This window comes from Piliocolobus tephrosceles, chromosome 15 (assembly GCF_002776525.5).
Source record: "Piliocolobus tephrosceles isolate RC106 chromosome 15, ASM277652v3, whole genome shotgun sequence".
In the NCBI taxonomy this organism is placed as follows: Eukaryota; Metazoa; Chordata; class Mammalia; order Primates; family Cercopithecidae; genus Piliocolobus; species Piliocolobus tephrosceles.
The window spans coordinates 90,900,510-90,912,854 of NC_045448.1; the positions used below are offsets into that span (position 1 = coordinate 90,900,510).

General features: G+C 37.0%; 1 protein-coding gene across 2 annotated transcripts in view; it reads right to left on the minus strand.

The window, feature by feature from the left end:
* EIF2AK3 (eukaryotic translation initiation factor 2 alpha kinase 3) overlaps nucleotides 1-12,345 on the minus strand; it is a 75,225-nt gene that overhangs the window by 24,306 nt on the left and 38,574 nt on the right. For both annotated transcript variants that reach the window (XM_023194881.2, XM_023194882.3), the window contains exons 5-11: nucleotides 12,081-12,315; nucleotides 11,705-11,867; nucleotides 9,952-10,092; nucleotides 9,186-9,308; nucleotides 7,047-7,267; nucleotides 4,632-4,744; nucleotides 753-875 (exon numbers count right to left, since the gene is read on the minus strand). In XM_023194881.2, the coding sequence (XP_023050649.1) occupies nucleotides 753-875; nucleotides 4,632-4,744; nucleotides 7,047-7,267; nucleotides 9,186-9,308; nucleotides 9,952-10,092; nucleotides 11,705-11,867; nucleotides 12,081-12,315 (1,119 nt within the window). The remainder of the gene's footprint in view (nucleotides 1-752; nucleotides 876-4,631; nucleotides 4,745-7,046; nucleotides 7,268-9,185; nucleotides 9,309-9,951; nucleotides 10,093-11,704; nucleotides 11,868-12,080; nucleotides 12,316-12,345) is intronic.

Here is a 12,345-nt window from a genome sequence, read left to right on the forward strand (position 1 = left end):
GACCTCAGCTCACTGCAAGCTCCACCTCCCAGATTCACGCCATTCTCCTGCCTCAGCCTCCGGAGTAGCTGGGACTACAGGTGCCCGCTACTGCGCCTGGCTAATTTTTTTGTATTTTTAGTAGAGACGGGGTTTCACTGTGTTTGCCAGGATGGTCTGGATCTCCCGACCTTGTGATCCGCCCGCCTCGGCCTCTCAAAGTGCTGGGATTACAGGCATGAGCCACCGTGCCCAGCCAAAATACTCTTAATAACATGAAAAATATAGAGGACATGAAGAAGAAAGCAACAGACAAAACTGTACAGTACTGGCAACTGGTTACCAGTTAGGTAAATTTATGACCAGAAAACAAAATCAAAAGGATATACTCTAAAGTGTTAATAATAGTTATTACTGGGTAGAGACAATATAATTCAAATGTTTTCGTTCTAGTACTCTTCCTTATTTACACAAAAATATAGATATTTTAAAATGCTGCAATTTATTGAAGTCTAGTTATTATAAGCCAGTAAATGAAAGTCCTGAGTTAATAATAAAAAACAAGGGCATATTTTAAAAGTAGATAGAAAGCAACCTATATAGATAACAACTTTTAGACAGCTGGTTAATTGGCAGCACTTAGAACCTAAGATTTGAAAGGTCTGAAACTGTGTTTTCTATGGTGTTTACAGAGTACAGTAAGAAGGATATTTTACCCGCGAGATTAGATCACACTGTGCTGATGCCAATTTACTAAAGGTACCACCCATTACCTATTGGGCAGACGGATCCTCTTGATAGCATAATTGCAGTCATCTACTTTGTTTTTAGCTTCAAAAACAACTCCAAAGCCACCACGTCCCAGGCACTGAATTGGCTCAAAATCAGTTAGATATCTTTAAAAAGAGGTAAAATTTATAAAGGTTTGCAATAGTTCTAAATTTTGTGGTAAGGTGAAAATCAGTTCAATCTTATGACACATAAAAATGTATAAACTCATAGAACTCATCTTAATAAATAGTATATTTTGAATTTGATTAACACATTTTTAGTTCTTCTGTTTGTATAAATGAAGCAAACACATTCTTACGTTTCCTAGAAAAAAATTAAAAATAAAAAAGATGTGTTTAATTGGGAATCACTTGTTAATCACTTGTTCTTACAGCTATTACACCACTGATGTGTGCTGTCCAATACTTCCTATCATCTACCAAAATATCATATTCCTAATTCTCGTATCTTTTACATTCTGTGACATTTTGTATTCAATTACAGAAAATGTGGTTTTATCTTGGCAAATTACCTGTAAATTTTATGGGAAAAATTTAATCAATCCTATTATACCCAGGTACTATTTTAGCCACAAACCTTCCTAGGAACCAAAGCTGACATGGGTTGGGTTGCCTCATGAGTCAGTGTACTTACCACTGGAGGTACCAAGTCAGACAGAAGCCAACTCACCATCTGTCACTCACAGGGGCCTCCACTAAGCAGGCTGTTTCTCCCTTTAGTGCTGACTTCACTGACCCGCACTGTACAACCCAGTCAGTTTGCACCATGCCCTCTCACAATTCAAGGTTTTGCTTCTGCTGTCTGCTCCACTGGGATGGCCTTCCTCTATGCGCTTAATGAACCCTATTCTTCTTTCATTCTGCTCATCTCACCACCTCTGTAAGGCTTTCTTAGACCCCTGTCTCAACATTCCCATAACACTCTTCACACAATACTTTGAAGTATTTAAACTTAACCTTAATTTTTTGCAATTATTTGTAAGCAGCTCCCTTCTCCCACCGCCACTGTATTGTGGGGGCCATGAATGCAGAAAATCATTCTTGTTTCTCTTTGTATTTCCAAAGGGTGGGCACTACCTGACAAACCGAAAGTCTAACAAATGACTGTTGAATAAATGCATGAATTAATAAATGAATAAATTAGATTATGTCTGATATCCATTATAAGGGTAAGTTAATTGCTTTATGACTTACATACTCATTAATTTAGTAGTTGCCTCAGCTGGTTAAAGCATGGAATTAAGGAGAAGCAATAGATTTCAACGTTCCATGGGCCAATTCCTTTCATAGAAAATGAAGAGCAATAATCTGTATTCCTAAAAATAGCCAGTCAAGGTACCTCAGTACAAACCAGTCTCCCCAAATGCAAAAGCCCACAAAGTTCATATCTTACTCCTGGAGGGTCAACTGAATTATCTTCCTATATTAAGGAAAACACCTATATAAAAATGGATTATCTTCTAAAAAGAGTAACACCTTTATGTGATTACAGACCCTAGAAATGTAAGTATCATCTTGCCTAAGTTGTCAGCTGATAAATGACAGAGCTGGGATTTGAACTCATGACTGAATGCAGAGATTATGTTCTTAACAGTGCCTAGAACATCGTTGCCACCAAAAAACATTAGGTATTCTATAGAACTCCCATAAAAAAAAAAAAAAGACTCAAGAGCTGCATTCTTCATACTGAATAAAGTTAAAGAAAAACTGACAAGTCTAATTCAGTTTTGAGTATATTATTCTAATTTTCTTGACAACAGCCTGACAAATACATCTTTATTCATGATACCGCATTTATTCCAATCCCCAAACCTCATCTCTACTTGCCGAACTCTCACAATTTAAAATTCAGTTCAAATATGACTTCACTTACAATGCCCTCCTAGATCATCACAGATTTAGTGGTTTGGTTCATGACTTTCTTCTTATATGTTTGTTTTACCCAGTAGTATCTTTCCCATAGACTTTAAGTTTCTCCAGGATAGGAGCGGTCTTTTAATTCTCCCAAAGCCTGAATTACTGTCCTGCATACAGCTGTTCAGAATAAATGTGTAATGAACAATGAATGAATTCAGTAGCAGACTACCTCGTGGGAGTTGTTGGATTCTTTATTCTTTCTCTCACTGCCTGCTGGTGTTGACAGTCACTGATATATTAGTATTTTTATTAGCAAGGGTGTTAAAGTAGCCTTTAGCATTTGTAAATCACCTAGTAAATTTTGCTTTGTTTATGAAATTGACTGGTTTTACCTGTTCCCCATCATCCTGAAGCAGCTGGTTTGACAGAAAGGTAGAATGGCCTTTTGAAGACTCCATTACACTGCCAGGTAGGTGCCTTGCAGGGCTAGGGGAAGGTTCTTCAGAAAGCTGTATATGCTCTGAATCAGTGTCTAATATATTATAGCATGGTTCCCACAGCCAGTATGTACAGGTCCAGGGATCAAGGGATGGAAACGGGAGTGGCATCACCCACCATTACCCCCTAGTGATCTATTAGCAACATTTTTGCTTCCTGTTCCTGTGAACTTATGTTTGGCTGGCCTAGAGGTCTTCGTCTAAGAGAGAGGAACACTTCCACCAGGAGATACAACAGCAACTTTGAACTCCTCATGCCTTTGAATCAACAAAGAAGACAGCTATTGTGCTGGCTGGGTGACTAATCCTGACTACCAAGGGGAAACTGGATTATTGCTTCACAGTGGAGGTGTAAGAAAGAGTAAGTCTGAAACACATGAGATCCCTTAGGGATCTCTTTGTATAATCATGCCTTGTGATTAAGGTCAATGGAAAACTATAACAATCCAATCCAGGCAGAACTACCAGTCTCCCAGACTCTTCAGGACTGTGGATTTGGGTCACCCTACCAAATAAAGAATTACAACCGGCTGAGGTGTTCTCTGATGGGAAAGGGAATATGGGATAGATAGGGGAAGAAGGTACTTATAAATACCAGCTGTGACCACATGACAAGTGACAAAAATGAGGACTGTAATTATCACAAGTATTTCCTTAATTTGTTGTGAATATGCTTGTGCATCTATATCTATATAGAAGTAGATATATATAGATACATGCCTATGTATAAGGTATATATGCACATCTTGTCGTTTCTGTTTCCTTGGAGGGCCCTAATATACATATTTATCTATTATTTTCAATCTTTTCTGCCATAAAATCATTACCCTAGATATTAAGCAGTATAGTTCCATGTCTTTACCTTGTCCCCATATCACTAAAGTGATAAGAAGAATGCTATCAAGACAAAGAGAAAAGTAGGTATAATCCGTGTAATACGAAAAATAAACCATAACACCATTTATAGTGACCACAATGTATCAAAGGTTACATTTTATACTTGAGAGATTGTAATAGCTTCTCTACTTTTATTTTACTTTTATTTAAACTGCCTACTTTTAGCTAATCCATCTCCCCCTTCTGCTTTTAAAAACTATCTGTTCTATCAGTGTTTTTCCCTATATTTCTACTTCCTATTACAGATAGAACAACAATGAAAATAAATGAGGATTCAGAAACATGTAGAGACTTATATCACACCTTATAAACATAATAATTATTATCTGGTACTATAAATGCTAATCCTAATACATAGTAGGCCCTAAATAACTAAGTTACTTGAATAAGAACTTAACTTGGTAGCTGAAATTCTAAACTCCTATAACACCCTATTTTTATCTTTCTCAGGGTATATACCACTTTTAATACATTAAGTTACTTGAATTTATTTATTGAGGGTTAAGTCTACGTTTTATTTTTCTAGGTATCTACACGTTAAAAAATTTTAACAAGATCTTAGGTCATTTCTTCTTTGATTCAAATGGCTGTATTTTAATAAGACTCTTACCGTGACACATATCCAGAGTTTTTTATGTCATTCCAGCTACTGTCATTGGCTTCACCACTTACAGAATCATATTTATTTTCAGTTTGACACTGAGTTTCAGACTCCTTCCTTTGCTGATAAGGTGAAAAACAAAATCACTACCAGTACAAAGCTGAACTGAAGTTAGCTAACGATTTTAGTTACAAAATAAACAACACTGAAAAATACATAAGTAGCATCAAGAAAAATAAAAGCATTATGAAAACAAAATGCAGCATTTTGCTTTATTACAAAAGAAAAAAACTTTATCTTCCCATTGCTATCCCTCCAGTCAGTATTTGAGGGGATTTTGTTTCTTTATAATGTGGGTATGTCATACGTACAGCATGATATATAACTAGATATAAAGAGAAAGACAGTGCACACATGTAAGCATAAACGCAAACTCCTGGGCAAGACTACAGTGATTTCTTTTGACAAAATGAGGTAGAAAAAAAAGCAAACAAACAAAAAACCCAAAACAATAACAACAACGAAAAGACTAGAGTGATTTCTTTCCCAACCAATTTCACAAATTGCATTAAAAATGCTTTTAATAACAGGAAATTAAATTAGGCAATGTTTCTTTACCAACATCTCCTAAAATATTTTTTAGAGGATGTTAGTAATTATTATGGTCAAATGGGGGCACTGTGGGTCACCTGTTTAGTCACTGATTCTTTCAACATATCTTTACTGAGCTCCAATTATGTGCCAGGCACTGTGTAAGGGACTAAGGAGATGGTGGTAAACAGTGTAGACTAGTCCTTGTCCTTAAGAGTGTTCAGCCTAGGCCAGGCGTGGTGGCCCATGCCTGTAATCCCAACACTTTGAGAAGCGGAGGTGAGCAGATCACTTGAGGCCAGAAGTTTGAGACCAGCCTGACCAACGTGACAAAACTCCCATCTCTACAAAAAATACAAAAATTAGCGAGGGGTGGTGGCGCATGCCAATAGTTTCAGCTACTTGGGAGGCTGAAGCACAAGAATTGCTTGAACCTGGGAGGCAGAGGTTGCAGTGAGCCAAAATTGTGCCACTGCACTCCAGTTTGAGTGCAGAGTGAGAAGAGTGAGACCCTGTCTCTGAAAAAAAAAAAAAAAAAAAAAAAAAGAATGTATAGTCTAGAGGTGGAGAGAGAAATTAGGAATTACCTATTAAATATTTTAGTAAATACTCTAGTAAGGGGAGTGCAGAGTGTAAACACAGGCAGGAAATCTAACTCAGAAATAGGAGGTTAAAGATGACTTCCCAGGGGGACGTGTCAACTAATTTCAAACTAAAAGATATTACCTGGGAGTTAATTATTTGAGAGGGAAGGGAGAGGAGGTAGGGAACAAGGTTCCAAGGCAAGGTTAGACAGATGAGCGCTACCAGGCTCAGCGAGAGCATGGTCTACAGGGAAGACTGAAAGAAGCACAGTCTAGTGGCTGAGCATGGAGGAGGGGAGGAAGGGATTAGGGTACCAGTGAAGGACGGGACATGAGCAGGCAGGGTATGAATCATTCAGAATCTTGCATGTTCTAAGAAGGTTGGACTTGAGCCTAACAACAATGGGGAGAAAGGTCAGGTATCAGAGGTTTTTAAGCCCAGAAATGCAGCTGGAGTTAGGGTGTAGAGAAGGGACTGGAGAAAGCTTGAGGACTAGGGACACAGAAGTCAGTTACAGGCTGTTTCAGTGATTCAGGAGAGGTGTGATGATGGTATTTGTGCTGGTGAAATGAAAACTGACACATAGAAGAAGAAAAATATGAAGATATCTAGGAGGAAGGATTTGACAGAACTTGGTGACTGATAAGGGAGAGAAAAATGATTCACGGCTTTGGTGACTGCATATGGCCGTACATTTTTTTGAGAGAGAAAAATGCTAGAACAGGCTGGGGAGGGGAATGGGAGTGGAAATGAGGACAGTCTGAGATATGGCTCATTTGAAGTGCCTGTGTAGCACTTACTAGATAGCTGTTCCAGAGAAACAGATTTGGGAACCATTAGTATATAAGAAGATTGGAGCTGGGCAAGTAGGGAAGACCATCCAAGGAGAGTTTGTGGGATGAACAGTGAAAAGAGGGAGCCCTGAGGAATACCAACAATACTGAGAGGATGAGAAAGATCAGGTTCTGAAGCATCCACATCACACCCAAGGAGACCAGGAGAGCATGGTGTCAAGGAAGTCAGGCAAGAAAGGTCAAAGGGAGATGCTCAACAGTGTCAAATACAAAGAGGTTCAGTTAGATAAGGACTGAAAAATGTCCATTACATTTAACACAAGGAAGATCACTGAGACCTTTGGCAAGAGTAGCTTTGGTGGAGCAGTAGGGATGGAAGCCAGACTGCAATGGTTGAGAAGCAAATGGAAGGTGGGGAAGTGGAAACCAGAGAGTAAGCAACCATGATTCTTACCCTGTGAGGATGAGGGTGGAAAAGCCTGCGCACAATAAACGTTGTTGCTATGATACAAAACAAAATCGTTGCAACTATTTCTTTCCACCAGTGTAAGAGGAGAACAGGATCCTTTTTGCGGATATTCTTGTTGTAATTTGGGTTGTCGAGGAATCTGACTGTAATCTGTGTGCTTCGTTTGTTCCTTTCCCTCTTGTAGTATGGTAGATAATAACCATTATCTTCAAATAGAAACATTAAAATGTTTTTTTTTTAAAGGCAATCGAAAATAGGCCCATCTTTAACTATTACAATTTATCTGTTTTCCTATGACTGATTACACTAATTCCATTTGTCTCTCTTCTTTAACATATTTTAAACATCATAATTTGTCTCATTTTTCTCCAGTAAATATAGACATTTTCCTTTATCCTAGAAGCATACTAAATTTTCTTTATATTAAGTAATAATACCAGAAACAATCTTAAGGGCTACTCCATTCATAACCTCATTAATAATTCAATTCTTAAAATACAAGAATTAATACTCAATCTTCCTTCAGGGTATTTTTAGCTTTCCTTTTGCTTGGTTATCAATAAAATACCAAATTTTACCACCAAACATTCTTCACAAAATGAAAGGAAAACATCCATGCTGTTTGGTTCAGTTTAGGCTGCCAAAATGAGTCTGCCCCAGAAAAATAGCCTGTCTTTTTTTGTCTTCCATTTTGTACTATGTGCTCAGATTACACAATTCACTTTTACCTTACCTTTTTTTTTTTTTTTTTTGGAGACAGGGTTTTGCTCTGTTGCCCAGGCTGGAGTGCAGTGATCTTGCCTCACTGCAACCTCCATCTCCTGGACTCAGGTGATCCTCCTGCCTCAGCCTCCTGAGTAGCTGGGACTACAGACGTGTACCACAATGCCTGGCTAATTTTTGTATTTTTAGTAGAGACAGGGTTTCACCATGTTAGCCAGGCTGGTCTTGAACTACTGACCTCAAGTGATCTGCCAGCCTCGGCCTCCCAAAGGGCTGAGATTACAGGCGTGAGCCACCGCGCCCAGCCTACCTTATCTTTTGATCAATATCAAGATAAAGGGGCCGGGCGCAGTGGCTCAGCCTGTAATCCAGGCACTTTGAGAGGCCGAGGTGGGTGGATCACGAGGTCAGGAATTTGAGACCAGCTTAGCCAATATGGTGAAACCCCGTCTCTACTAAAAATACAAAAATTAGCTGGGCATGGTGGCGGGCGCCTGTAGTCCCAGCTACTCAGGAGGCTGAGGCAAAAGAATCGCTTGAACCCAGGAGGCAGAGGTTGTAGTGAGCCGAGATCGTGCCACCGCACTCCAGCCTGGGTGACAGAGCGAGACTCCGTCTCAAAAAAAAAAAAAAAAAAAGAAAAAGATAAAGGCTGCTGTTTCTAGTTCAGAGCTATTTTTTTATTTGTTTTTTAATCAATTTAACTTATATAATAACTTTCCAGTGCTAACATCTAGGGTAACTGATGAGGAGTCTATGTGTTTACCTGATACAGATTTGAGGACTTCTTAATTACACAACTTTTAAAAGGCTTTCATACCTGAATATATCCTAACTTCAAAAAATTTATTACTAAATAGAAATGTATTTCATGCCAAATTTCACCTATTCTTGACTTTTGCACTAATTTCTCTTGTCTGAGTAAGAAATTAAAATAACCTAATTGTGCATCATTTTCATGTGGTTTTATGAAAAACACATTTTCTTCATTATACAGGCTACTATACAGCCTACATAATATAGGCTGATAAAGAAGAGCTAATAACGAGAACCAATGTTTACTGACACTATGTGACACGCATGATGTTAACTGAGACTTTGTATGCATTATCTCATTTAGTCCTCACAACAACTTAATACATAGATATTAGGATTATTATTCTAATTTTACAGATAAAGAAACTGAGACACAGGGAGTTAGATGTGCCCAATCTAGCATGTGGCAAACATGGGATCTGAACCCCGGCAACCTAACTTTGGAGCTTGTATACTTAGTAATAATTCACGAAATTGTCTCCCAAGATATTTTATTTTTTATATTCTAATCGACTTTTCTTCATTTGAATTCTATTAATTAATTTCAAATTAAAAAATAAAATAAATCTCAGTATTTTCACTTACCATATGGATACTGCAAGATTGAAAGTGCGCCATTACTATATTCTTCATGAGAAAACTTATCATTACTAAGACATTTGTCAAATTCATCAGATCCTACCAAGACAGGAGTTCTGGAAGGAGAATCTAAAATAAAATTATTATTTTATTAATAATAATATTTCTTAAATCTTAACTGTTATGACTTGAATAAAAATGCATGTGCTCATTAATTGAATAAACTGATATTCAACCATAATTCAGTTCAAACATATAAGTTAAACAAATGGCCCAGGACTCTTGCCTTTGAAAAGCACACAGTCTTACAGAGAATCTGAGTCATTTAAACAAACAATTAAAATATGACATGATATATGTAGTAAAAAAATGTACAAGGTATAGAAAGATAATGAAAGAAGTAGGTGCCCAGTATTTGATTTCTATTCATTCATATCTCAAAGAATATGAGAACTTTTGCCTAAATAGTCTTAATATAAATACGTTAAGAGTTAAATGTTACTTTGACAAGGTCAGCGAATGATTAAGAGTTTTTCTAAGTTGTATCGAGAAATATTTTATTAACACTTTTATAGAAGCAACTGCTGCTTCCAAGAAATAATGCCCTAAATGATAATAAAAATTCATTATTAACATCTGAAATACCATGATGGTTTACCAATAAAAGTATATAACAGTTCTTATCTCTGCAGTATTCAAAACTAGGGCAAAGATAGTCAGGATTAGGTCTCTGAACACTAACAGTATTTAGAAAAGTTTACAATTCACTTACGAATTAACGGTTTCCATTTGATTGTTGGCAAAGGAATAATTGCGTTTTCATTATTGACAGATTCCAAAGCCTTGGGACTTGTAGGAAACTTTTCTGAAATTCTGACTGATGACTGCAGATAAAGCTGGCCTCTATACATTCCTGAATCAACCAGAACATTGTCAATTATGCATTGATTTTTTTAAAAAAGGTTTTTAATTAAATAAAATTCATTAATTCCAGTTACTTCTACATATACTACAGAACTCTTGTCAAAGAAGAAACATGCTTGAAGCACTCAAAGATAAACTCAACGGATATTCAACAAAAACAGGGAGGGAAAGTTACACACAAGGTCCATATGATATTTCTCACTGAATAATGGCACATTTTCAGTAATACTGGAAAACTATTCCAGTAGAAAAATTCAAAGACAGGAAGTCACTGTACTCTCACAAAACAAACAGCTTAGACTAAGTAACTTTCTCAAGAAAGTTTACCTAAATTCTAGAAATACTGCTAACAATTCAGTTAAATACTATCAAAACACACATGACAATTAACAACATACAAATTCAACATACAAATAACACAAATAACAACATACAAATTCTTGCTTTGCTTTGCATTCAAACTGACAGGTGGGTGGCACATTGTCAGAGCTTATGGAATTTTATAAGTATTTGATGATCCAGACTAATTCAAATAATTAGATTCAAGAGTTTTCAAAATTTATAATATTAAAGGCTTTCAATTGCCCAGAAGCACACCAGAATTTTATTTTTTAGATCAGTTGTATAGATGCACTGATAAAAAAGAAATAAACCTAATCTTAAAGAGGGGAGGGGCACAAACTAATATGGATGCAAATACAAATATAGGAAATTATAGACTTTGAGGATATATACCTAACTATATAAGTATATTTTATATGTAATTACGTATAAATAATTATATATGTAATACATATATGTAATTACATATAAACAATTATATATATATATAAACAGAGTGTTGTCCTGTCACCCAGGCAGGAGTGCAGTGACATGATTATAGTTTGGGGTAGCCTCTAACTCCAGGGGTCAAGCGATCCTCCTATCTCAGCCTCTGGAGTAGCTAGGATTACAGGTGTATGGCACCATTCTTGGGCTAATGAGTAATTTGAAATCATGTTATATAATGAGAATATTTCTAAGCCTTTCTAATATAGATCTCAGAGAAAAAGAATATGTGACAGTAATTAGAAATTTCAGAATTGGGCTGGGTACGGTGGCTTACGCCTGTAATCCCAGCACTTTGGGAGGCTGAGGTGGGCGGACCACCTGAGGTCAGGTGCACTGTATTCTGGCCAACGTGGTGAAATCCCATCTCTACTAAAAATACAAAAATTAGCTGGGCATGGTGGCAGGTGCCTGTAATCTCAGCTACTCAGGAGTCTGAGGCAGGAGAATCGCTTGAACCCAGGAGGCAGAGGTTGCGGTGAGCAGAGATCATACCATCGTACTCTAGCCTGGACAACAAGAGTGAAACTCCATCTCCAACAAAACAAAACAAAACAAAACAAAACAAAACAAAACAAAACAAATTTCAGAATTGGACAAATGGGATAGTGGCAGGAATGGAAATCAAAGTATAAATCTTAAGGACAACCTAAATCAGAGATGATATTATGATTTAAAACTACTATAGGCACTCCTGAAGTAAGAAGGAACAGTGTAAGAAGACAATCTAGATGTCAATGTGTACTATCGTTAGATAAGATACATTTACTCACCCAAGTAAACACTGTTTTCTGTGGCTCCTCTGGCAGCTTCTACAATGTCTTCTTCATCTTCTAAAACATCATCATTAGATGTATAACTTGTATCATCAAAAAGACTGATGGGAATGACTTTCCCATCCTTAAGTAACCAGGCAGATGCAATTGGAGTACAAAACTAAAGAAAAATGGAAAAAAGGTCTTAAATAATTCAAGCAGTAGTTATGTAGTTCCAACTCATAAAATACCATTTAAAATCACAAATTTCTAAAAGCACAGAAAACAAGCTGAGAGCCCCAAGTAGTAGTAATTTTGTTCTACCCGATCAATAAGTTTGGTCAGACTGGGAGAGGAAGAACCATATTTATAAATCCTCAGTGATGTTAGGTACCTGGTACTCCCATTCCAGATGTCCTCCCTTCTTACTGAATGCCATAACTTTCCAGTCAGCAACCGAAACCTTTATCACTATGTCCATTATGGCAGCTTCCTGTTCTTCCACATCAGAAATAATTTTAGACTCTTCTGTGTTCTCATTGGGCTTAAAGGTGCTTTCAATAAATCCGGCTCTCGTTTCCATGTCTGGAATATACCGAAGTTCAAAGTGGCCAACACTGAAATTCCACCTTAAATTTATAAAGGTGTGTTTTAGAAAT